General features: G+C 36.3%; 2 protein-coding genes across 8 annotated transcripts in view; both read left to right on the forward strand.

Annotated features, from left to right (window-relative positions):
• Positions 1-5,012, forward strand: part of TMEM237 (transmembrane protein 237) — a 28,793-nt gene extending 23,781 nt beyond the window's left edge. For all 3 annotated transcript variants that reach the window (XM_074299046.1, XM_074299047.1, XM_074299048.1), the window contains 2 exons: positions 1,567-1,688; positions 4,761-5,012. In XM_074299046.1, coding sequence (XP_074155147.1) covers positions 1,567-1,688; positions 4,761-4,828 — 190 coding nt within the window. In that variant the 3' untranslated portion in view covers positions 4,829-5,012. The remainder of the gene's footprint in view (positions 1-1,566; positions 1,689-4,760) is intronic.
• A 279-nt stretch (positions 5,013-5,291) lies between these two features.
• C2CD6 (C2 calcium dependent domain containing 6) overlaps positions 5,292-27,988 on the forward strand; it is a 118,738-nt gene continuing 96,041 nt past the window's right edge. For 2 of the 5 annotated variants that reach the window (XM_074299028.1, XM_074299029.1), the window contains exons 1-2: positions 5,293-6,761; positions 23,762-23,848. In XM_074299028.1, coding sequence (XP_074155129.1) covers positions 6,522-6,761; positions 23,762-23,848 — 327 coding nt within the window. In that variant the 5' untranslated portion in view covers positions 5,293-6,521. Of the gene's footprint in view, positions 6,762-23,761; positions 23,849-27,988 lie in introns of all 5 variants that reach the window. The other 3 variants (XM_074299032.1, XM_074299030.1, XM_074299031.1) reach the window with 3 other exon arrangements.

The raw sequence follows: 27,988 nt of genomic DNA on the forward strand, positions 1-27,988 counted from the left end.
CAACTTTCAGGCATCTTTTTATTGTCTTCTGTATGATATTTATTTTCCATTCTTAAAAGTCTCTTGTGTTTTGTCTCATAACCATATAAATTCTAGGGTAGAACATTGACATTAAAAATATAGATTTGTTTCTGAGAAATGTGTGAAGCCTTGAAATAGATTTTCAGAGACAATACAGCCTGCATACTTGTTCTGGGCTCAAGTAATCTATTTTTGCTGTTTTTTTTCCCCCCAAATGTGTATTGTGTATATATACATATGGGTATACATATATACACATATATAGGTAATATGCACATGGATACTTTTATATATATATATATATATATATATATATATATATATATATATATATAATATTACATATGAGTTTTTGCATATGCACATGTTTTTACATGTTATGTATGTGCATAAGAAATTTATATAATGAACATATATATAAGCAAAGCTATAAATGCATATGTGTGTATGTGTGTATGAGTATATATATATATATATATATATATATATGTATATATATATATATATATATATATATATGAATGACACATATAGACACCACTCATAAACACTGATGGCCAAGCTTCAGAAGTGGCCATACATTTGTGTGTCCTAATCATAACAATAGGCATTCTTTATCCACTTGTTTTATCTTGTTAAGTGGTGATAACACATTTTTTTGAGTGGTTATGAATTTGTTCCAGAAGCTTCTGCAGTGTTCCAGAGCTTAATACTTTTACAGTATGGTATCATCCACAAACAGGAAAATCAGAAAAATTTACCTTCTAAATTTGTACTTAGCAATACATCCCTTTTATTTACATGACAGAAGCATACATTTTTTTTTAAAATTCTTTATCTGATGTTTATGAGATGGTCAAGGTGGTTTCTGTTGTGGATTGTTGGGAGGTACCTTGTTGGAAGACAGTCTTTACTTAATCAGATGCTTTTTAATAATAATAATTAACAGTTTTCACACCTTAGGTGTCTTTCATTTTTCCAGGTATTTTATGGTTCAGTCTCTGAACACCTTCACAATTATGTGACCTATGTCACATTCCTTCCCTATATACATTTGATTTAATCCAGCAGACTTTTCTGTCTCTGTTCTTTGGTATTACCTGCAGTTCCTCAGTGCACATTTGGGATTGGCATGTTAGAATCCCAGACTTCATGAGCAAGGGACCAGCCTAGATAGCTGAACATAATGGTGAGAGGGATAACTTTGGACTTGGATCTAAGATAAATTCTCACATATATTGGCTATACAATCCTGGGCAATGGGCAAAAAAATCTCCTTGGTATCCCAGACAACTTTTTAAAATTATAACTTATAGAATAGTTACACATCTGCATTGGTAGAGGTAATTTTCTTGTTAGGCGTTCCTACCAATGAAATCACAAATTTACCAAACATCCTAATCTTACCCTCTAAAATAAGAAACTATATTTAATTTCCTCTGTTTTGGGGAGGGAATGGATCTTCACCAAGTATTGTTTAAGTTCGTGAGAATGTATGTACAAAAATAAATTGAGTTCTAAGAAGTGTCTTTATCCTTTTTTTAGGGTTGCAGGTACAGAGGAACAAATTCTCCATCCCTGGATTGTGGTGAACTTGGTTGTGACTCTTCTGGTTGGACTGTCTTGGCTTTTCATATCTTATAGGCCACAGATGGATCTCAGTGAAGGTAGGAAAAAAACATTTGACTGAAGGAAAATATTGGTACCAATAGAACTTCTATAATTATTCAAAAAAACCCTCCTTTTAATGGGCATAATTTTTCTAAATTAGGACAAATTCTGAATTTGAGAATTCATTGTCATTAATTCATTGCTTTAAGAAACAGAATACTTTTATAGTATTTGAAGGTATCATGTAGCTTCTATTGCACAATCATTATTACAGTTATTAGATAGCCTTCACCCTGGAAAAGCTCTATCTTTTGGCAGGGTGCCTCGCCCATAGTAGGTGCTTAATAAATGCTTAATTACTGACCATTTAGCTCATGTGTTATTATTAAGCTAGATAATATCCAACAGTAATAATAAATATGTGATGACTGTGTAATATGAGCAAAGCATTGTGCCAGAGACAGTCTGATGTAAAGGAATAAATCATGTGAGCCTAGCCCTCAAAAAGCATAGTATGTGTATGTGTGACAATTTAAATCAAGTAATATTATCCAGTCAGCAGTTTAAAAATGAGAATTTGGAGTTCAAGAGAGAGCTAGGGTCAGAACTGTACAATTGTAAAATGGAAAACGATCATAAATGATACCTTGGGAATGAATGAGAGAGAGAAAAGAGAGCCAAGGACAAAGTCTTGGAGGAATATCTGTGCTGGGGAGTGCAGGTGGGGAATGGGGCCTGGCAATGATATAAGTTGGGATTCAGTTTTCCTGATTATCTCTTGCTATATGTAAAGAACTTTTAAATTTTCAACAAATATTCAGCAAGCATTTCTAAAACAACTCCTACATCAAGAATATTATGCCATATATCCAGGAATATAACATATCTTATGATGGCAAGCTCCCTCATGGAGTTTACCAGCTAGTAATGGGAGACAATACAAATAATTATAATGGAAAATATTACATAAGTGCAAAATTAAGCACGTGTCTCACATTTATCTGGAGGAAGAAAATGAGCTTTGTTTTTGACATGTTCAGTTTGAGATGCTTCCATGACATCAAGTTCAAAACTTCCAGTAGGCAGTTGTTCATGTAAGACAGAAAGTCAGGAAAGAGATTAGCGCTAAATAGATTTGAGAATTAGTCACATAAAGATGATTATTGAATACATACATGAGAGCTCATAAGACCATCACGATATAATATATGTAGAGGGAAAATAATATAATATATGTAGAGGGAAAAAAAAGCAGAACCTTGGAATCCATTCAAAATATGTAGAGAATGCTCCGGGATTCAGCAAAGATGATCGAGAAGGAGCTATCAGATATGTAGTACAGGAACCAAGACAGTAGTGTCATAAATAACGACAAAAACAAAAAAAAAAAAAAAAAAAAAAGGGAAAAAAGTATTCAGGATGGTAGGATTGATAATAGTGCTAAATGCTCTACAAAACTCAAGAAAGATGGTGATGAAAAAGTCATTCAAATTGACTGTTATTGGCAGTATACTGCTGTTGGTAGTCCAACATCTAAAAGAATATTTAGAATCATAACTCAAAATGCATTAAAGTGGTAATCCTTTGACCAACTAGTATGTATATACCCTATAAGGGTCAAATATAAGACAAAGGACCCATATCCACAAAATTATTTATAAAGATACTTGTAGCAGAGATTTTAAAAGGTGTGTACTCATTTGTGGAACAGATTGTGGTAAAAGAATGTAAGAAATGGTATAAGAGATGGATTTAGAGAAATCCTGATGGAGAGAAACGAGTAGAAATAGAATATTTCACTTAAAAACCATAATAATGTAAAGAAAAATGACTTTGAAAGACTAGCATTCTGAATAATACAGTGACCAATCACCGATGAAGCATGCCTCCCACATCTTGGCAGAGACATGAATGAATTAGAGGTCCAGAATGAGACCTATATTTTTTAAACATGATCAATATTGTTGATTTGTTTTCCTCTTTTGCCTAAATTTATATATTTAAATTTTAATAATTTCTCCAATTACATGTAAAAATAATGTTTAATCTTCAATTTTTACTATTTTGAATTCCATATTCTCTCCTGCCCTCTTTTTCTTTCCCCTTCATTGAAAAGAAATAATTTTGTAAAAGTTTTGCATTTGCAATAAAAAAAATCATTTCATGTAAAATTGGCCCAAAAAAAGAAAGTTAAAAAAAAGCAAACAAACCAGTATACTTTGATTGCGTTTGGATTCCATCAGTTCTTTCTCTCTTTGGAGGTATAGTATTTCTCATTATACGTCAAATTTATTTTTTTCTCAACTATGTATTTGTTACATGACACATCAGGAAAGCTAGTAAAGAGAAATTAAAGTGTAGAAATAGGGGATAACTTGTCAACACAGTCTTATCAAATGGGATAGAATCAAGGGTACATAAAGAAGAGTTTTAGTGAGGAGAAAGGCCACCTCTGTTAGAAGTCGAAACAAAAGTGGAGAGAATTAAGGATGAAGAGATTTCCAGATATAGAAAAAGGAAGAAGAAAAGAAGAAAAAAATAAAAAGAGAGTTCACTTTTCCATAGAGTATAAGGCAAGGTTCCTTACCATGAGAGGGTCAGGGTACAGAGAAAAGAGGTTTGAAGCAGCTCTATTGGTACTGCAATGTAGAATTAGAGAATAGTACAAAGCAGCAGTGAGGTCCCAGTTGAGACCAGATATTGTATATTTGTAATTAAATTTTTTGTGTTATTTTTTTCCTCATTTGTGGGAAGAGGACAACTTTTCAACAAACAAACAATCAAGCAAAACACATTCCCATGTGATGGCCATACCCTAAAATGTGTTTTATTTTGCTTGATTTCCTACTTTCACGAGGCATGTTACATTCTTCATCATTGGTCCTCTGGAATAAGTCAATCACTGTGTTGAACAGAGTTCTTTAAATCTTTCAAAATTATTCATTTTTATGTTATAGAGATTATAAATTTTTAGTGGACACTAAACTACTGAGTTCTTTACTGTATTGGGGGAGGTTTTTTAATTTCATTGTGTGAATGGTATTTAAGATGATTACTCATAACTAAGTATGCATCAATAATTGTGATAGGGCAACAATTTTAAATATTGATCTTTTCCCTCCCCTCAGAATTGATGTTTTCTTCTGATGTTCAAGAATATCCTGATTTGGATAAAGAAACCAAATCCCCTTCATGATGTTACAAATCTACCTTCAGAACTAGGACAGTATTTTTAATGTTCCAATTGTGATATGTAATCTTTTTTAAAATGTATTTTTACAAGATGTTTGCAAATGTATCTGCAGTTACTTTGATTATAAAAACTTATACCCCAAGATTATGAAAAATATTAAAGTTTTGTATGTTGTTTTCAACTATAATTTTCTGTGGCATTATTATCCCAATGTATGTAGAAACTTGTTAGGGAAAGTATTTTACTATTTTTCAAATTATATTTGCATTTGTAATATATGTGCTATTGCAAATGCCTGGAAACATTAATAAGGAGGAAGATAAGAACTATTTAGTATTGTAACATGTTATACATCAAACTTAAACACATTCAGGGAATAGAATAAAGATCTTCTGCGTTATATTCTTTTAAAAATATAAAAAAAATTAAAATACATATACATATAAAAATAACTTGTTTTTCAAAATACATATAAAAATAATTTTATCCACATAAAATTAACTTTTTGTTTTTCAAAATACATGTAGAAATAATTTTCAGCATTCATCCTTGCAAAACCTTGCGTTCCAAATCTTTCCCCTTTCTGCCTCCTTCCCTAGATACCAAATAATCCAATGTAGGTTGACCATGTACATTTCTTCTAAACAAGTTTCCACATTTGTCATGCTGCTTGAGGAAAATCAGATCAAAAGGGGTAAAAACCCAAGAAAGAAAAACAACCAATCAAAAAAAGTTAAAAATACTGTCATGTTGATCCGCATTCAGACTTCTTAGTTCTTTCTGTGGATGCGGAGGGCACTTCCCGTCATACATCCCTTCAAATTGCCTTGATGGGTGCGTTGTTTTAAAGGGCCGTGTCCATCCCAGTTGATTATCACGTAATGGTATTGTCGCTGTGTGTAGTGTTCTTCTGGTTCTACCCACTTCTCTCAGCAGCGAGAACGTTCTTCAGGCTCTTCTGAAATCAGCGCAGTTTTCTTCTAGAATAATATTCCATTACATTTATATACCATGTTTTATTTATTTTAAATGTTTTATTTACGTTTTTATTTTATTTAAATGATTAAATGTTTTATTTGTGTTTAATGTTTTATTTTTAAAGTATTTTCACTTGGCCCTCATTCCCCAATACCTCCTCACCCAGGGATTCATTCTCGCCCATAAAGCTGAGGAAAAAAGAATTGACCACTTGGCGTCTCCAGAAGAGGAGAGGGGTCTGGCGTGGGGTCTCAGTTAAGGGCTAACCCAAGTATACAACGCTCAGCCGCCGGCAGAGGGGGCCCTGCTGCCAGGGGGCAGGATCGGGAGGGAGGAGCTAGGATTAGAAACGACCACGTGCCCAGCCGCTAGGAAGAGATGACAACCGCCTTTCCCGCCCAGAGTCCCAGGGAACTCGCGCATGCTCGAAGTGACTCCACCTCTCCGCTTCCTCGCAGACTACCTAGCCAGCTAGAGCAACAAGCTTTCCCGCCTCCCCACCGGCTAGCTATGCGCATGTGCAGTGTCGCTGACATCTCCCTCTCCCCCCGCCGTACGTGCGTGCGTGTGTGCGCAGTGCCTAGAACAACGCGTCCCCCTCCCCTCGCGCCCCCCCCTCCCAGCTCACCCCGCGCGGGAATTCAGTAGCAGAGTGGCCCCGAGCCACCGCGGTCGGTTGAGGGGGCCGGGGTGGGGGGTGGGGGGTGGGGGGGACAGGATGGAGCCAAGCCAGACGGAAAAGAAGGCTTCGGATCTTAGTGAATCTCAGCGAAACAAGGTTCATTCGCTGTTCAAGGTCCCATTTCTTCACAAGAGCGAAACCGGGGCCGACGAAAATGACGAATCAAGAACCGTTGACACCACGTCTCAGGCGTCCTCCCTTCGCCAAACGCCCTCGTCGAGGAACGAGTCTTCTAGGGACGGGAGCAAATCGGGGACAGGCCGAAAGCTGTTGAACGTGAGGCGAAGGAGAGCATAGAGAGGCTGCGTCTGGGGGGGGGTGGGGGAGGGGCGCGGAGCCGGTCGGGGGGGGGGGTTGAAGTGGGGGAGGGGCGTGAAGGAGGGAGTCCGGCTCCCGCTGGGGAGCCCCAAGGTGCGAGGCCTGTCGCCCTCGCTCGGGTAGCTGAGGTGTGACGGTTAAGGATTCCTGCTGGGGCTGGAACCTTTGTGTGGGTCACACGAGGGAGGAGCCTCAGCCCTGCCAGTTCCGGGAGACTCCCGGATGCCTGGGGAAACAGTTGGCTTCTCTGGTTTTCAGCTTGCCCTAGGTCAGTCAATCTGCATTTATTAGGCACCTACTGTGCGCCTCTCCCACCGAGGCCTAAGAAGAAAGAGCAAAAGGCCGCCCCGTGATTTCCTGGAAGACGTAATTTAACGAGGGAAGACCGTACTGCGAGTTTATGTAAACTAGCCATAGATTGTAGCCGAGGGTAGGCCCTGGGAAGGAGGGATTTGTTGCAAAATAGGATCTGGTTTGCACCAGACCAGCTTAATGATATGCAGTCCTTTGAAAAACCCTTTGAAGTCGGTAGTTTCCAGAGAAGGGGGGAAATCGATGCAGCTTGAAAAGGAAATGTGTTTTCCTAAAGCTTCGGGGTGAATATTTGAAATTTTAAACGTGAGTATAGTTAGTGCAGTAAGGCTTTTATCTATTGTATAATAATTTGTCTTGCGTTTATGCTAGACAAATCTATATTTAAAAAACTGGAACTAGGCCTTGGGTTGCTTGTTTTTGTTACTGGTTGGACACTTTTTTTAGTGGTGGTTTTCTTACAAATGGTAGTGAGAAAATAATGTGCCAACAAAAACATTTCGGTGGCATATTTCCTGTGTAGTGGCGATGGATTCCGTTTAGCCATATTCTGTCCTGACCGGAATGTCCTATACATTTGTAAGAAGGCTTGACTGGATTAACATATTAAAGAGGACTAGGAAACTGGTTTAAGTAGTCTGTAGTAGAGGACAAATCTATATACCTCATTAACACAAGTGCGCCAAATTAGCTAGCAGGATCACGTAAACTCAATATTTTTTGAATTACATAGTTTTTTTTTAAGAGCTGTAAGAATGCTCCATAAAAGGCCTTCAACAAATAATGGCATGGAGGCAACTCATGGTGCTTGTAGACTTTTCCTATAGAGCACCAAATCTATCAGATTTTTTAAAGGGTTTGGAAAGGCTTCAATTATCCTTCTGGCAATAACTATTCTGATGACAAGCTTAGATAGGTACCAGGACGCTCATCATGAGTAGGTTGGCAAATCCAAAAATAACATGCAAATTAGTTCTGGGTTCTATAAAACCTTTTTCTTGTTCTGTAGTTATGATGGAACCAGCAGAAAAGGATGTTAAGAACTACATATAAACAGTCATTTAACCTGGTTTTCCAATATAAGATTATGTCCAGACAAAGTTAATTTATTAGCAGAAAAACTGAAGTATGTTTCTAGCTTTGGTATTTTTCTTAAAAATAAAACTAGAAAATACGAATAACTTGGAGTTGCAGGATACAAGATTAGTACTATCAAAGTGCTATTTTTAAAAGAGATAAAAGAGATCCCATTTATAATAACAAAAACCATTACATATTTGGGGATTAACCTAGAATTCCACATATGTAAAAGAACATAAAATCAAAATGATGGGAAATAAAAGACAGTAAATCAATAGACATTCTGTATTCATGGAAGGGGTTGAATTATTCTAGTAATGGGACAATTACCAAAATTAAGCATCCTATTTGATGCAGTATGAATTCAAATGCCAAGGGGTTTCTTCAGAGAACCAGATAAAATCTAAACAAAATTCATGTGGAAAAACACAAGAATGCTAATACATTATGCTTTAACCAAAAAAAAAAAAAAATGCTGTATTTTGACTTTAGAATAACAGCAGTTGTTTTTAAACTATCTGGTATTAGAGGAAAAACAGATCAAGTAACAGATTTAAAGGTATACAGCCACCAACCAGGTACATATAAAACATTAATATTTCATAAAGCTATAGAAAATAAAACCTGGGTAAAGTTGTGTGGGTTTTTAATATGAAAACAATCATCAACAAACATTTCAGGATACAAAGAAGAAAAAAAATGGATTGTATATGATATTGTGAACTTGTTAGTTTTCAAATGTTTATTAAATTTTAAAAAGTAATAATAAAATTGCCCAATTTCTGTCCCTTTTTTACATTTTTTGTTTTCTTTTGTGTTTGTGAAGTGTTTCCTTGATACTCTTCTTAAAGGTTTTTTTTAACATATTTAGAATATATTAACATATTTTAACATATTAGTAGAATCAAGCAAAACAAATCAGTTGGCCATGTCTGAAAACAAGTCTCATTTTATATTTCTAGTTCATCAGGAAAAAGTTGTTTTTTTTTTTTTTAAACAAATTATTAGGTAAAATTGGAAAGGAACTTTGCAAAAAGTAGATTTAGAATCACATCTCACACTATCTCAATGAAATCCAGCTAGGTAATAAAATTAAACATGGCATATCTCAGTTGTGTAAGAAAGATGAAATTTTTTCTACTCGACAAGGAATTATTAGGAAAGGGATACGATGTATTTTTCTACATGAAAGAAAAATACTTTTAAAAAAAACTTATGAAATTAAAAGAAAAAGAAATTGGGAATATGGCATATATGAAATTTTAAAAAGCATATCTGGAATATAAAAGGAATTGTTAAAAATGAATAAATTTTAATTTGTCCAGATAGGAATGATTTGGTGCTTACTAGTACACAGAATTCCTCCTCTCAAGGACCTCATATAAAATAGAAGGAGGCAGCATCTTTATAAGATTTCAGTTGGAAGAGGATTCTGGGAAGATGGTGGAGTAGGTCAGAAAATCCCAAGCTCTTCAGATTTCTTCCCCAAAATGGACAAAACTATTCTTCAGGGTGAACGTAGACCGATTAAAGACAAACAGAAGTTAAGGCAGAATAGTGATCCTCCTGGAACAATCAGCGACATCTGAAGAAAGATGTTCTACTTAGACTTGGCCCTGGGCAAGAAGAAACCAATACATACTACTGAGTGCAGAAGCATCGGGGCAGGGACACTGCTGGCTTTAGGAACTTAACAGGAGGGAAGAAGAGTTGTTGGGTTCCAGGCCAGAAGGGAGAACTGAAGAAAGACCTGAGGCCAGAAACATCCCTTCGTCCACTTCCTCCTCCCCCTCAGGATTAGAGATGATTACACTTACCAGATCTTTTTTAAAAACAAATGAGCAGGCAAAGGAGAAAAAACCCAAACATAGAAAATAGCAATAAGGTTCATCTTCAGAGGAGGATACTGAAATTAAAAAAGCTTCCCCTATTCCCAAAGAGTAATGTCAAATGGTTTCAACAAAGACTTTAAAACAGAGATTGAGAGGGGGATAAAACAATCCAAGGAAATATTATGAAAAGTCAACCATTTAGAAAAGGTTATACAGAATCTCTTTTTTCTTCAAAGGTTCTTTATTGAATATAATTTTATTACATTGTGATAAAGATATGTCTGCTTTTCCAACTTTTAGAAAATTGAAAAGAAAAAATGGAGCAGAATGTCAGGGAGAAATTTCCAGTTAAAGAAAGAATATATAATAGTAAAAGAAATTATATTCATGGGTGTCCATCCTTCCTTCCTTGTAGGTTGTTATTTTGTTCCCCTTTTATCCCCCCAAGCACGCTATCGTTAAGAACAACTATGTTTAATGGATTTATACCCCCACATATACACACAAACACACATACATATATATTCATACCCATCCACAGACCCACACACATATACATATATGTATCATATATATGTAATGTTCTCTAGTAGTTTTCTTGGGGTCTCTGGGTTCTTGGGAGCAGCCTTTGTTTTAGTTCAGTAGTCACACAATAACAGCCAGGTGTTAAAGTCCAAAAACTGTATTATCTCTTTCAAAGTCTTGTCTCCTTTCCTGAAGTCTGTTAGCTTTCTTAAAGGCCTATTTCTCTCCTTGCTTCTGAGAGCTTGAGCTCCTGCCTGTCTTCTCTAGCTTCTGAATTTCCCGAATTCATCTAGCTGAGGCTTCTAGCTTATATGCTCTACACTGAGTATAAACCAATCATTGTATCACTGGGAAACAATTTTTTGTTGTAAGATTAAATCTGTCATACTGAACCATGCTAAACTAGATAACCTCTGTCTTATCAATTCCACTGACTTAATACCTTGTAAGAATCCTTTGTTTCTAGGTCTGGCCCATAACATTTATATAGATACATACATAGAACAATGCATACATATCTACAAGTACTCAAACAGGAATTTACCCATATGTAAATATGCATCTAAAACTATTAGTATGACTGACATATAATGTAAATTTCCCTCTTAACTGAATCTTCAAGCTTGTCCAAGATCAATGATTATTAGCTGTACTTTTTTTCTCCTAATCTATGTTGTGTTTATGTACATCTCTTCTTTCCTATATCTGTCTTCTACTTTAATTCTTAAACTTTCTTTGCTATTCAACTTCCTCCCACCTGTGGATCCCTCCCTCATCTCCCCACCTCAGCACATCCTCCCTGCCCTTTTGCATCTCTACCCTTTTCTCCCCCTCCCCTTATTTCTTTATAGATTTTGGATGGTGTTATACCTTTCATACTATATATGCAACTGATGTGAGTGAGTTTTCAGAACTAAGAGGAGTCCTGTCCCCTCTAATAACTGTTTATTCTTCCTCTGTACCTCATTTGTATAAACCTTTTTGAGTTACCCAATTCCTAAAGTCAGTTGTAAACATAAGTTAGACATTTCCACATAAAAACATAAACAATTTGTCCACTTAAGTTCCTTAAGAGTAATTTTAGATAATTGGCTTTTATATGTTAAATTTTCTACTGAGTTCTAGTTTGGTTGATAGAATCCCAAAAATCTGCAAGTTCATTGAATGTCTACTTTTTATCATCCAATATGGTAGATAATTATTTTTGACTAGAGGCTAATTCCTTTGATTGCCTATAGAGATGATAGGATCTGCAGTCTTTTATTGTGGCTTTTGCTAATTCCTGTACAATTCTAATTGTAGCTTCAATATATTTGAATTGCTTTTTTCTTGTTTCTTGCAAAATGTTCTCTTGGATCTGGGGTTTCAAAATTTAGCAATAATCCTATGTGTTTTCCATAAAGGATCTCTTTTGAGTGGTGATTAGTGGACTTTTTCCTATTTCTATTTTTCCCACATGATCTATCACTTCAAGACAATTTTTTTGGATTATTTCTTGCATTATCGGATCATAGTTCCTTTTTTTTTTTTTGTCATAGCTTTTTAGGTTGTCCAATTATATTTTTTTTATTTAAGATGTTTCACATTCTGTTCTATTTTTTTCATTCTTTATATTCTGTTTTGTTATTTCTTGGTTTCTTATAGCTTCACTGACTTTCCCTTACCCAATTCTAATTTTCAAAGAGTTATTTTTGGTTTTAAGATTCTGTATCTCCTTTTCTAATTGGATAACTTTTTTCATAATTTTGTTTTTCTGGGATTGTTTTTATTTTTTATTTAGTTTCTCTTCAAAGCCTCTCATTTTATTTAAAATTCTTTTTTGAATTCTATAAATTCTCTGGGCAGGAAGCCATTAAACATTATTCTTTTGAGGTGGAAGCTTATTTTTTTACTTCAGTGTCTTCCTCTGAAGATGAATCCTGGTCTTCCCTGTTCCCAGAATAAGTTTCTATGATTCCTTCCTCCTGTCCTCCCTCTCTCCCTTCTTCCTTCCTTCCCTCTCTCCTTCTTTCCCTCCCTTCTTCCCTTCCTCTGGCATCCCATCAGCTCTCCTCTCTGATCTGGAACCCCAAACCAAGAGCTCCACCTTCCTGCAGGTGCCCTCAGCCAGCATTGTACCTGCCTCACTGTGTCTGCACTCATCTGGGTAAATACCTTCTTGCCCAGCACAGTTGGGCCTAGTGTTCCTGATCAGCTGAGACCCTAGACTCCTTAAAAAGTTGGAGGTAAAAGTTTCTATGGGTCCTGCTGAGGCTCCAGACAAACTCAGTTCATCCCAGGGATCCCCCCCTAATATTTTTGTGGAGCTAGCCTGAGGTGTTGGCACTTCACATGGGTTAATTAATCCCCAGCCTGGGGGCTTTCTTCAGATATTCCTGAGTTGTATCTGTTTGGTCTCAAGTCTTATTGATTTTTCACCAGTCTGTGCTCACCCAGAGATGCAAATTTGTTCTGTTTGTAGGGAAAATTTGGAGAACTTAAAATTTACTCCACCATCTTCCCAGAATCCTCCCCTTGGTTATACAGAATCTTTTTTTTTTTTTTTTTTTTTTTTTTTTTTTTTTTTTTGCCATGAAGCAATTGGAGTTAAGTGACTTGCCCAAGGTCACACAGCTAAGAAGTATTAAGTGTCTGAGGCCAGATTTGAACTCAGGATCTCCTGACTCCAGGCCTGGTGCTTTACTACTGTGCCATCTAGATTTCCTGGTTATACAGAATCTTAAGGAAGAAAAGGATTCTTAGAAAATTAGAATTGGGCAAGGGGAAGCCAGTAAGGTTATAAAAAGACCAAGAAATAATAAAATGTAACGATTAAAAAAAATAGAAAAAAATGTGAGACATCTCATAAGAAAAATAATAAATCAAGAAAACATAAGGATAGTTGGACTGTTTGAAAGCTATGGGGAAAAAAAAATCGATATAATACAAGAAATAATTAAAGATAATTGGTCTGACATGTTAGAACAAGAGGACAAAGTAGAGATAGAAAAAAATCCACTGATCACCACCTGAAAGATCCTACAGGAAAAATGTGCAGGAACATCTTTGCTAAAATTTGAAACCACCAAATCAAAGACAAGATTTTACAAGCAATGACAACAAAAAAATTCAGATATGCTGGAATTACAATTAGAATGATACAAGATCTATCAGCAGCTACAATAAAAGAATGTAAGTCTGAAGTGATATTTATCAAAAGTCAAAAGAATGAGGTGCCATGGTAGATTTAGAAAAATATGGAATGACTTAGACCTAAGAAGGATGATGTTATCTACCTTCAGAAAAACAAGACAAGCATAGTGTGGTCTTACAGAGATGCATATAAATGTATGTGTGTATGATTATAGGTATGTATGTATACATGTATATGCATATGTATATGTGTGTATACTTAAATATAACTGTGCTTAAGTCTAGCCTGCTAGGGGGAGGGACTGGGGGGGGAAAGAATAAAATTACAGAAACTATTTGCCCACCCATCTCTTGTTAATCCTCCTAAAACCATTGGCAAACTTGACCTTTATTCTTTTATTTGTCTCTGGAATATAGGTGGGCTTTGCTTTTTGTGGCACTAGGGTCTTGGTTAAGCAATACTTGATTCAAAAGAAAGAGTCTGTCCTGCTTCTAAGGTTTATAATTTAGAGGTTTCTAAGAAGACTTGGTCTTAACTCAGGTTTTTCTCATGCAACAAATAGAGATTAATGAGTTTGTAGACTTCTCAAATATCTCCAGGCCATTAAATAGTCAGATTCTTCTCTACGCACTTATCTCTTAAATGTTTTCTATTGAGAAGTCTTTGTTCTTCTTCCCAGAGCCTAATAATTAAATCCTTGGTGCTGAGTAATCTTATTCTGAGAAATCCTCAGTTTCCCATTTCACTCACAAGGATGCAAAGAAAATATGTTCTCTTATTATATACACTTTCTTTAAATGGAAATTTATTGTTACACATTTTGAATCCTCATGTTCTATGTATACTTTTTTCTTTTTATTTCTATTTTGTTTGTTTTAAATACATTAAAAACTTTCAGCTGCAAGTTAAATAATAGGTCCCATGATATAGCAGCAAAGCTGATGATGGTGCCTCCTCTTAACTGTCATGTTTCTGATGATGAACCATTTGACACTATCAAGCACTTTGATGAAAATTGTTTTTCTGTTTTGGAGGATCTTCAAAATATGAGGCTGTAGCAACTTTGAGGACAGTTGCCAAATTATATCTCTACAAGGATTTCTTAGCAGAATGGTTTCTTTGGACATTGGTCTGGAAGTATTGCTGTCCCAAAGGATCTTGAGTACAAAACCTGGGCTACCATCATCCCAATTTGAGGTGAGATAGTTGTCAGGTGGTAGTGATTGCACTTGTCTGCTACTTGCTGCCTCCTGTCTCTCCAGGTTCCCCAAAACTTCAACTAAGATAGTGATGGTCAATCCCTTCTCCAGGAGAACTGCTTCCCCAGGTGATTGCTGCAAGGGCTGGGTTTGAAGCAGAATTCATGATCAAGGAGATGCTACCACTCCAAGGGTTCCAGTGCCTATTGGAAGTGGGTCAGCAGCAGTAGTTTTTGATGAGAGATCCTTTCAACTTTCAAAAGAATAGAAATTGTCAATAATTTGGAAAGTATTCAATTTTATTAATAATCAGAGATACAGATAACTTTCAGATTTTACCTTATGGCCATCAAACTGGCCAAAAAAAGAAGAAAGCAAAAGATCAGTGCTAGTTATGGAGAGATATGCTCCTTTATTGCTGGTATAATTTCATACTTGTTCAATCTTTTTAAGAGAAAACTTGTCCTGTAGAAAAGGTTCTTTGATCAGAACTTTTCGTTGCTGAGAATGAGCTTTGAAAGCACAATTCTGGGAAGATGGTGGAGTAAGTCAGAAAAGTTAATTAAAGCTCTTCAGACTATCCCTCTCCCCCAACAAAATTGTACCTCAGGGTGAACGGAGAGTGATTAAAAACAAATAAGCATAGTGGCAGAACTGTGGTGGTCCTGGGACAATCAGAGAAGATATTGAAGAAAGATACCAGGACAGAGATTTGGCACCTGGGAAGTAGAAACCCTTCCAGACTAGTTCCATTAAACCAGCAAGTAGTGAGGCCTGGGACTAGATGGCTTGTGAGGTAACCTCAGCCCCAGCCACAGGAATTTTCACCCCCTGGACAGTGTGAAGAGTCAGTTCTCTGAGGTGGGAAAATTGAGGGAACCCCTGCTGATAAGGAATGTGCTACTGAGTTTCAGCCTTAGGTAGTAGAGAAGAAACCAGCACATGTGGCTGGCTGGGGACAGGAATCCTATTGGTTGTGGGCACTTGGAAGATGAAAGAGAATGGAATTGTTGGGTTTGTGTTCTGGCCAGAGGGGAGAATGGAAGGAGTACCTGTGACCAGAGGTACCATTTCCCATACCATAGGACTAGAGGTAATTATATTAACAACATGCTACAAAATGCAGAGAAGAAAGAACCCATAGAAAATTACTATTTGAATAAGGAAGATCAGGATCCATCTTCAGAGGCTGCTACTGAAATTAAGAGTAATGTCCAATTGTCACCTGCCCAAAAAGAATTCATAGCAGAATTTTTAAAAAAAAAGTTTAGAAAATGAGAAAAATTGAGGAAAAACTAAAAGATAAATAACAAGAAAAACATTGATGTAAAGAAAGTCAGCCAACTAGAAAAGGAGATCCAAAATCTTAAGGAAGAAAATGACTGTCTGAAAATTAGAATTGGGGTGGAGTAAGACAAGCCAGAGTCACCTTGATGGTAGACGAAGAGAAGAGGTTGTGGAGATCCCTGCACGTCCATCCAATTCACTTCTACCCATAAAGACCAAGGACTTTTGCTTATCCTGACTCCGGTTGATTCCAAGGCATCCAGGGTGCTAATTCGGTATTCACAAATAACAAGCAAACCAAAGTGCCATGGATAGCGTAGGTCCAGACTTTGGAAATTTTCCTCAGGCTGCTGCAATAGACAGCCAATACTGTGGAAGCCTTTCAGGAACAGAAGTTTGCTGGGCACTGTGAAAGACAACCAGTACTTAGACAAACAGTGGTATATGCTGAAAGAGATCTCTGCAGGAAAACTGAAGAACAGAGAAAAAGAGTATGACATATTTTAAATGTGCTTAAAATAGAGCTTAATATCACATCTCACTCATTCCTTCTTCCAGAGTTTAGAAACCTAATCTATGGAAATAAGCCCAAAGCAGCAGTGTTGCAAAGCTCTGAACTGCCACTGCCAGGTCAGAGAATTGGAAGAAAATTAACTCTGGGACAAGACACTATCTATGGATGTGGATGTCATGCAGTACTCCACTAAGCCTGAGGAACTCAGCATCCAACCCAGACCAGTTCTGTTTACTCAAGAGTTACTTTGGGCAGTAACCCAAGATGTGGAAGCATGAACCACCCAGCAGGGGGGAAGCTGAGATGCTTTGAGATCCATATTCAAGAAAACCACCATCAAAGGGAATAATCAGAATATAAACAAGAGATAAATAAGGGAAAAATTCTGAAATTATCAAAAATCTCAGGAAAATGAAAACTCAAAGACCTAGAAACAAGCAGCTAAATCAATATGGAAAACACACAAAAAACATGGAAATATGGATTCCATATCTAATAAACCAGTTCAGTCATCTATGAATAAATACTGCAAAACAAAAACAATCTAACACTTGATGAGATAGAGGACCCTGTGAAATGTGAAGTGAACAGGCAACCACAATACACTGCTCCCTAGTATTTCAAAAGTGAATGAAAATTATGAGAACAGAATTTATGACCTGTGCGATTAAGGTAATGAACAGAATGAAACTACTGGAATCTTTTTTTTTTCCTTTTAATTAAAGAAATTTACAAAACATATGCATGAGTAATTTTTCAACATTGACCCTTGCAAAACCTTTTCCAAATTTTCCTCTCCATTCCCCCACCCCTTACCCTAGATAGCAGATAGTTCAATACATGTTAAATATGTTAAAATATATAATATATGTGTGTATACATATATATACATATATATGTATAATATATTCATACAGTTATTTTGCTGCACAAGAAAAATCAAATCAAAAAGGAAAGAAAAACCTAAGAAAGAAAGCAAAATGCAAGCAAATAACAACGAAAGAATGAAAATGTTACATTGTGGTACACACTCAGTTCCCATGGTTTAGATGTAGATGGCTCTCTTCATTTAAACAATTGGAACTGATTTGGTTCATTCTCATTGTTGAAGAGGGCCATGTCCATCAGAATTGATCATCACATAGTACTATTGTTGAAGTATATAATCTGCCCCTGCTCATTTCGCTCAGCAAAAATTCATGTAAGTCTGTCTAGGCCTTTCTGAAATCATCCTGGATTGTTTCTTGCAGAACAATAATATTCCATAATATTCATATACCATAACTTAGCCATTCTCCAATTGATGGGCATCCACTCAGTTTCCAGTTTCTGGCCACTACAAAGAAAGTTGCCACAAACATTTTTGCCCGTGTGGGTCCCTTTCCCTCCTTTACGATCTCTTTGAGATATAAGCCCAACTACTGGAATCTTAAATGGCAACTCTCACCGAAGAAACAAAAATAAAACAATATACAGAAATGAGGAAAATCTAAAAGAAAACCAAAAAACCCAGCAACACTAAAATATGCTCACTATCCTAACAAAACATAATGATCTGGAAGACAGAACGTTTAGGAACAATCCAAGGAGTATAAGTCTCTCAGAAGAACATGACAGAACAAAAATCCTTAAGCCCACAATGTATGACTCTTCTTCCAAATGTACACAAGGGTGCAGTGTTCTGCCCAGTGCACCACTGTGCTGCCTTTTATATACAGGATGTCTGAATATATTCATCTTTGCAAACCACAGCCCTCTACCTTTTCAAAGAGGGAAAATGAATTTTCTCAACTTGTGTTTTGTTTAGGTGTTAAGGAAGAAAATCCTTATGTCTTGTACGTTCTAACTACGACTTCTGATCAGCACCTCTTTTCTGGTTTCCATGTAGTCTCTTGAACAAGACATTCCTCATCTCTAGACTCCTAGCATTTTTACAGGCTGAATTACATGCCTGGGATTTTCCTCTTGCCTTAGATCACTCACTCTCCTGCCTTCCTTCATGTCCCATTTAAACTCCTACCTTCTACAAGAAGTCTTTCCAAATTTCCTTTCTAATGCCTTCACTCTTATCTCCAATTTATCCTGTTTTTAGCTTGTTTGCATGTCATTTTCTTTTCCCCTCCCCTCAATTCCAGGGCAGGAACTGCCTTTGCCTTTAGTATCCCTAGTGTCTTTTAGCACAGCAGCTAACATATAGTAGACTCTTAATGACAGATGTTGAATCTTTTGAAATTAATTTTGTTTACTTCATAAAGATAATTAAGTACTAAAAAAGAAAAGAAAAAGAAAATTAGAATTGGGCAAGGGGGAAGCCAGCAAAGTTATAAGGGACTAAGAAATAATAAATTAAAAAGAATGGAGAAATAGAAGACCATGTGAAACATCTCATTTTAAAAAATGATCTGGAAAATAGAACAACAAAAAAAAGAAAATGATGAGGTGAAGTCTAGTTTTTTGGCTCTCAGTTTGGGAACCAAAAATATAATGAGGTTTAGGTTTTGGGGTTCCCTTTCATAGGGAACCAAATGATAAGGTCTAGATTTAGGGAACCAAAATGAGATTAGGGTTTCTGGTGGTCAGAGAGTTAAATGATAAGATTTAGTGGCAGGTTTGGGGTTCAAGGAACCAAATGGAGAGGTTTGGCTCCCTTGCACTCCCTTGGGATTCAATGCATGAGTAGGGAGTTTGGGGGAACCCCCTTCTGTAGACATAGGGATTCTCTGTAAAGGAATTTACAAACTGGAAAACCTAGATTGATAAAAGAGGTTTATTGTAGGGATTGGGAAGTAAGGTTAGAAATCCTATCAGAGAGGCATAAAGTCTCATTAGGGAAAGAGGTGAGAATAGAGAGGATAGCACTGGAAAAGAATTTTTCCAGTGGGCAGAGGCCTCCTTGGCAGAGCATAGCATGTTTAGAAGCTCTGCAAAGAAAGGATTTTTAGATTGGCTCTTTTATAATAGGAACTTTGGCTACAAGCTGAAGGGGACTAGTAGGTGGAGTCCCAAGTTGGCTCTATCTATAAATGGTTTCAGCTAGAGCTGGAATTTGAATAGAATTAGTTTCTTTAATTAATAGGGTTGGAATTCTTTTGCTCTGGAGTGAACCAACTCCACCTAGATAACAGAATGTAGCTGTTTATCTTGTTTCCTTTGGGCAGGGTCCCTACCTGAGGCAGAGTTGAAGATTTTCTCCTTCAAAGAGTTTTAGAGTTTTGGGGCCCCTTCTTCAAAAACTATATAATAGACTACTTGAAACCCACAACCAAAAATTTTTTTGATAAAATACAAGAAATAATTAAAGTTATCCCAAAGTGTTAGAACAAGGGAAAAATAGAAAAAAACCCACTGATTATCACCTAAAAGAGATCCTAGGAGGAAATCCTACAGGAGCATTAAAGCTAAATTCTGAAACTCCCAGATTAAGGAAAAACTATTATGAGCAACAAGAAAGAAAAAAACAATTCAAATACTATGTAGTCACAATTAGAACAAACAAGGTTTAGCAGCAGCTACATAGCAAAGAGCAAAAGAATGAGGCTTGCTACTGAAAATATCACATAGCTAAGTTAAACACAATCCTGAATGGGGAAAAAGAAACATTTTTTGGATTGTAGGAATTTAAGGATTTTGTTGCAAAAAGACCTGAAATTAATAGAAAGTTTTATATATAAAATCCAAGAGAAATATCAGGTAACTGTCAAAGATTAAAGTCAAAAGACTTACTAAGAAACAAACTGTTTATGCTTTATATGTGTACCATATGTCTAAAATTGACATTAGCAAGTGGGTAGTTTTGAAAGAAAGAATTGGGTAGAGCTGAGTATATGATGTGATTCTGAAGCAGGGTGTGTCCCTTTAAGAAACTATTTCCTTTTGATCTGTGGTCCTTTTCAGATTTTCAGCCCCTCTTGGGGAAGGCATATCGTCCCCAGATCTTTCGAGGATGCCAGAGCCTTTGATTCAATTAGAAATCCTAGTCAAAAAGCACTCCTTTGAAATGTTAATTCCAATAGGAGACCTAGGCTGTCCCAGCCCAGACCTGGTGTGATCTGCTCGAGCTGTCCCAGCCCCGCCTGAGATACCCAATATAACAGCTTCCCTCCACCAAGATCAAGCAATTTGCCAGGATCCTTTTCTGCCCACTAAGAAAGCATTCTCAGTACCCAAACTACATTTTCCGATAGATCTGCCACTATGGAAGTCAGTCTCTTGGTAAACTGATTTCTATCCAACAATAAACTTTCATTTTGCATTGATAATTCGGGAATGAGTGAATTCTTTCACTCTAAACCTGCAGCCTATTTAAAAGGGATTCTTAACAACTCTCATCGCCACTAACCTCTAGATCACCAGTAATTGAGACCACTCAAACAGCATCAATTCTAAAAAGCAAAAAAAATATAAAACCAGCAATTAGGTGTAAGAAAAGAACTGACACAAGAATTAGATGGGGAAGAAAGGTTGGTAATTCCGAAATCCTCACATCACCAAGGAATTAAAAGAGGGAACAATTTATATTTAGAAAGGTATAAAAGTTTCCTAAACCTAATAAGAAATAGGAGGAGAGGAAATAGGGTGGAAAGTATAGAAGGGTTCATAATTGATGGGAATAGGATATAGCATATAGATTAATGGGAATGAAATAAAGAGGGAACGATTTGGGGAGAGGATAAGGATCCTTGTGGGGGAAGGGGAGGTTAAGAGCCAATAGAGATAGGAAAAGAAATATACATAAACACTAATAGATCAGGAGTAAAAAAATTTTTTAAGAAAAAAGTAGGGGGAGTAATCATCAATCTCAAAGTTAAAATAGATTCAATCAAAAGAAAAATAGGGAAATTACATTGTATGTCAGTCATATTGATATTATTTTGGACTATATAAAACAACCAGTATAAGGTTGGAATATTTCTATGGTGTAGGCAATGAGTTGGTGCTTTTAGAAAAATATGGAAAGGCTTGGACCTAAGAAGGATGATGTTATCCAATTTCAGAGAAATGAGGACAAACAAGTATGTCCTTTCCTATACATGAATGTATTTGTGTATATATGTGTGTGTGTGTGTGTGTGTGTGTGTGTGTGTGTATGGATGATACATCCTCACTTAATTGTTGCTTGCTTGAGGAGGGGAGGAAAAGGGAAAAAATTAAAAAGTGCACAGGAGAGAATAAAAACCCACAGAGAAGCAAAGATGGACAGTTCTGAATGTAATGTGTAGTATTTATTAAATTTATTGTTTTGAAATGAAAATTTATCATTTTCTGTTATCCATCAAAAATTATAATAAAAAATATTTGTTTCTTTTAAAATGCTCATAGCAGTATTCTATCTAATTACAACAAAGTAAATAAAATACTCAACAAGAAGGAAATAGTTTAATGTGGTATTTATAATGAAGTATTATAGTATAATTAAAATGGACCTTTATCCATTTCATGAAATATAAAATGATCTTTATGAAATAATGCAGAATTTCTGAAAGATACAGAACAATTAGAACAGTTCATAGTAATTAAAATGACAGGAAAAAAAAGGGAATAAATGGACAAAGATAGAAACATAGAGTGAATTGAAATTTGACATTTTATGGAATGAATTTCATTAAATTGAGTAGATGGAAGATTAAACTTTTTAAAGAAAGGAAATTATAGCTAAATGGATGATTTTCTGTGTTTGCCCAAAGCAACAAGAAAAATAATTTCGTGAAACTCTTGGTCAAACAAGTTCATTCCTTCCTCTCAAGAACTTCACACTGTTTTATGATGCAATAAGGCTCATAATCTTATATCCCCCACCTCAATATTTTGCAATAGATTTAGGACTCAAAATCTGTGATGTCCTTGGCTGTTAATTTTTTATTTTTGAATGAGGCAGTGGGTCTGCTAAATGAGGTATTTTGGCTTCCTCTTTTAGTATTGTTTAACTCTTTAAAGAAATGGCAATAATGACAATGTCTTTACATTTCCCTATTTTTTGTCTTTTGGACTTAAATGTTTATTAGGTCCATTTCACTTAAATATTCCATAAAATTGATGTTTTTATGCTGTTGGGTCTCACAATGATATCAACTGTTACCTGCAAAGAGTCTATGTTTTCATTACGCTGAGGAATTTACCATATAGAAATCTTTCTCCACTATTACAGATAACAACTCTTCAGTGGCTTTGTACGTAAATTCTAGGGAAGTGTTTGACACATTTAGAGATATTAAGTTATTTACTCAGGTTCACGTGGCTAGTAAGTATTGGAGGCAAGATTTGAACCCACATTTTTCTTGATTCCAATCCCAGAATTCTATGTATTCTACCATGTTTCCTGTATCAAGAATTTCTGCTTTCAGATTCTGTGATATTCTTGTCTACAAGTTTTAACAATGTCAATGCTGATAGGTTTCAGGTTTCTTTCTCAGTATATGTTGATTCTTTAATTTTAGAGTTTACATTTAGAGTTTGCAGTAGCAATTTATGTGTATTGATTGTCTAAAGACTTAAATTTTTTTGCATCTTTTATCCCTTTTGCTGCCAACCATCCCCTGGCATTGAGGTAGCAGAACAGGATCAAACTAAGACTCAAGTCCATTTGGGATTTGGGATTTTGTTTGTTCCATGAGTTGCTGTATCCTCCTGACTTTAGCAACGATCCTCTCTGTGCTTAGTTTAGCTAATCAATAAACCATTTTTTTTTAAAAGCCTTTCTTAGTAGAATCTTCCAGAATTCATGATGCATTGGCATAAGTCTTTGGAACTCAAAGATACCACCTTGCTGAGATGAAGCATTGGAGTAAAACTTTTGTGGGGGAAGGATTATTTTTACATTAAATTCTGCTCTAAAATAAATATTTAATTGCTCATACCACTGCTTTCATCAGTAGTTCTTTGTGAAATACCCATTTTGATATTTTTCACTATAATGTGAGCCATTGTGAATCAATAAACTTAGGCATCAAGTCAGCATAGAATTTATCTACTGTAATCATCACAAAGGCTTCCATATACAATACAAAATAGTAGTTAACTTGTTTTATTTTCATCTTTTTAAAATTTGAAGCAATTAAGAATTCATTTACATTTTATAGATGCTGAGAAAAACTCTTAAAGGAAGTGAGACTAAAGATTTGGATTTAGCACAAGAAATACCATCTTTGGTTCCATTTGGAGATGTGGTATGTAAAAGCATTCTATGCACGTACAAATTACTTTATAACCTCTGCTAATTCAGTATCTGGCTTTTGGGTATTTAGCAAGAGTATACATGAAATAATCTATGATAAGATTTTCATTACTTCTTTTTTATTGTGAGGCATAGAAAATCCTATCCAAAAATGACTACTCAGAGATCACTCATAGAAAAGCAGAATTATTTATTAGAATCTCGAGAAGCAGACCCCATCCTGGTCTGTGAGCCAAATTCACAGCAGGAGAGAGCCACTCCCTTGAAAATGTTCACAACTTTTATACATTTCAGGCAAAGAACCTCCTAAATCCCACCCTCCGTAGGTGGTGATTGGTCATATAAGTCTGCACCCTGCCCTATTTGGTCAGTGGAATGCAGCCGGCAAAGTGATTTACAGCCTCTTCAGCCATGTATATGTTCCCAATCTCTTCTTTGGATAATGGAATGCAGCCTAGGCCTTCATGTGACTGGGGCCTATAGGTCTGGTTTACCTTAGCTAGCAGTCTCTGATGAATATGTCCTTAATCTCTTAGTTCTTCACCATATCTTACTCCACACAGCTCCCCACTCCTAATATGTAAGTGATTTTTATCACATTCTCTATGAAGAACTTACACATTGCTCAAAATCAGTTAACAAGCTTACACATTGTTTATCAACTTCACTATCGAATTATCTCCTTCCAACACCCTCCAGCCTCTTTTCTGGAGAATCAACATTTTAACAGCATTCTCTGGATGCAATAATTTTGAAAGGGATTGTTGGACTATTTTGGGTTATTAGTGTAATCATACAGGGTAAACATAATGATAACAATATAATACCACTGATAGCAATTAGTCTATACCATAAAAGTTGTTTCCATCAGCTACCATCAAACTAACTTACATCAGCTATTTGTGAAGGGAGATATCCAAACTTGTACAGGTACACGAACTATCCTGCGAATGCCTTTTGTAATTTCTTTTACAGCTTGTCCCTTTGCATACAACAGGTGGAGAGGTTTTGTTTCTCACAGAGTCCTTCTTCCTCTGCTAACAGATAATCTAAAATTAATCTATGTTATAAAATAGCTTCCCTTGTCTGAGTGGCCTGATTGACTAATAGATCAAGGGCCTGAGCAGTTTGGTTAATTATTACCTCAAGGACTGCCTGTAGCTTAATCAACTGATTTAACACATATATCAGTGTTCGATAACCCTCCAACTACCATCCTGGGCCCATGTTGCCAGTCCATATTCTTTTATAATTCTCTCTGAAGGTCAGGCAACTCCCCACTTTTTGGCATCATTTGTTTGCATCAAAGAAGAATCAATGCAAGTAAGGGAGTGGTCCACACTTAGTGTTTCCCTTTCCAATCTTTGTATAACTGTATCTCCAATTACCTGCCAACGCTTGATGAGAGAAAAATTTAGGTCTTATTATACCTATATCACAAACCTCAGTCCCATTTTTGGGTAAATGGGTATAAACTGTCTGACCACAGATCCAATAATGCCCCTTCAGGGCAGGATTATTTTCATACTAAAATATGAAGGGTCCACATGAAGATGGAAAATACCTCACATCCCAGGGACCTAAGGGACCCCCTTCCCCCCCCCACCCCCCGTATTAGAATTACATCTCCAAAGATGACTTTCAACTATCCATTGGCAGATGCAACCATTTTCCCCAGTTAGAAATTAAATTAAATTAAACATTTTCCTAACAGTGCCTTCTCTATTCTCCCACTTCCATTCCATTGAAGTGTAAGTTGAATCTGATGCTATGCTATTCAAGGTTATACATGTCCATATCTGGGGTCCCTCTCGATCAGGGATTAAACAGGCAGGTGGCATTTTCCTCGCACAGCCCTTTACATGGGATACAGTGAATTACTGATCCATCATAACAAGTTATACTGGTTTGATTCCATCTATTCACATACCTACTGTAGTCTATAATAGCTCCCTTCTCTGACCTGTAAGTAAATGTCCATATACATTCACTTTCTCCCATCCATGGCCCTGTACCAGTCTGATGTAGGCAATATCTCCCTAAAACTGTACTGGTCAGGGTCCAGTGATGCTTTTCTTCTGCTGACTAGAAACTTGTTCCATTGTGTATTACTGACCTGTTGCTCAAGCTCCAGGCCAGAGACAGGAACAGGAACCCAGGGCCACAGTATAAGTTGATCAGGTCTCCCACATATCCAACAGTTAGTCAATTTAAAGCTAGTGACTATTATTTGGATCAGGGTTTGAAAGGCATTTTCATACCCCACTGCTCTCGAGGTACCAGTACAAAGGGTGTACTCACATAAAATCATACATGCATATACAAGGCACAGTCTCCAACCCTTTGGGTTCGGTTCACACTCCATTCTCCTTACTCCTTATTATTATATTACCCATTATAATTATTATTATTATAATACCCATAATTCCTAACAATACAGTTCAATAAATTGTAATATCTAGTACAAACAAGAAAAGTTCCAAAAGAGTTCCCCAAATGAGACAAGTCAAAAAGATTTTACATGCACAATTCATCAGTCTTTGCTAAGTTTCCTGTAATTTCAGCCACACTTTGAATGTTCCTGGATCAGTCTCTACTGCCCACTTCTTTGGCTCATCCATGGGACCTTTGACTCGAGTGTGATGTGTCCAACCTTTCTTTTTGGTACATATTGCCGTATCTATAGTCAACAGGATCTGTAACGGTCCTTTCCAGCTCAGGGTCAGCTTGTCCTCCTTCCATGTCCAAATCAGGACCCCGTCTCCAAGTTAGAACTTATGCACTGTGAATCCTAAGGGAGGAGTCTGAGCAATAAGCCCTTTTAGGTGTAAAGTTTTCAGATGTTGCAATAAAGACATGACATTTTCTTTTTTTTTTTTTTTTTTTTTTTTTTTTTTTTTTTATGTGACTATTCTTTTTTTTTTTTATTATTATATATATATTTTATAATATTATCCCTTGTATTCATTTTTCCAAATTGCCCCCCCTCCCTCTATTCCCTCCCCCCGACGACAGGCAATACCATACATTTTACATGTGTTACAATATAGTCTAGGTACAATACATGTGTGTGAATATCATTTTCTTGTTGCACAATAAACATTAGAATCCGAAGGTACATGCAACCTGGGCAGACAGATATTAGTGCTAACAATTTACATTCGCTTCCCAGTGTTCCTTCTCTGGGTATAGTTATTTCTGTCCATCATTGATCAACTGGAAGTGAGTTGGATCTTCTTTATGTTGAAGATTTCCACTTCCATCAGAATACATCCTCATACAGTATTGTTGTTGAAGTATACAGTGATCTTCTGGTTCTGCTCATTTCACTCAGCATCAGTTGACCTAAGTCTCTCCAGGCCTCTCTGTATTCCTCCTGCTGGTCATTTCTTACAGAGCAATAATATTCCATAACCTTCATATACCACAATTTACCCAACCATTCTCCAACTGATGGACATCCATTCATCTTCCAGTTTCTAGCTACAACAAAAAGAGCTGCTACAAACATTTTGGCACATATATGTCTCTTTCCGCTCTTTAGTATTTCTTTGGGATATAATCCCAGTAGTAGCGCTGTTGGGTCAAAGGGTATGCACAGTTTGATAACTTTTTGGGCATAATTCCAGATTGCTCTCCAGAATGGCTGGATTCTTTCACAACTCCACCAGCAATGTATCAGTGTCGTCCAATTTCCCCACATCCCCTCCAACATTTGTCATTATTTGTTCCTGTCATCTTAGCCAATCTGACAGGTGTGTAGTGGTATCTCAGAGTGGTCTTAATTTGCATTTCTCTGATCAGTAGTGATTTGGAACACTCTTTCATGTGAGTGGATATAGTTTCAATTTCTTCCTCTGAGAATTGTCTGTTCATATCCTTTGACCATTTATCAATTGGAGAATGGTTCGGTTTTCTTATAAATTATGGTCAGTTCTCTATATATTTTGGAAATGAGACCTTTGTCAGAACCTTTGTTTTTAAAAATATTTTCCCAATTTGTTACTTCCCTTCTAGACATGACATTTTCTTAAAAACAAATCCTTGGTCTCAAACATTGGATCCAAAGAGGAATTTTGAATTCCTTTTAGATAAGGATGACCATACAATAATTCATAAGGTGATGATTCCA

The sequence above is a fragment of the Sminthopsis crassicaudata genome, chromosome 3 (assembly GCF_048593235.1).
Source record: "Sminthopsis crassicaudata isolate SCR6 chromosome 3, ASM4859323v1, whole genome shotgun sequence".
Lineage (NCBI taxonomy): Eukaryota > Metazoa > Chordata > Mammalia > Dasyuromorphia > Dasyuridae > Sminthopsis > Sminthopsis crassicaudata.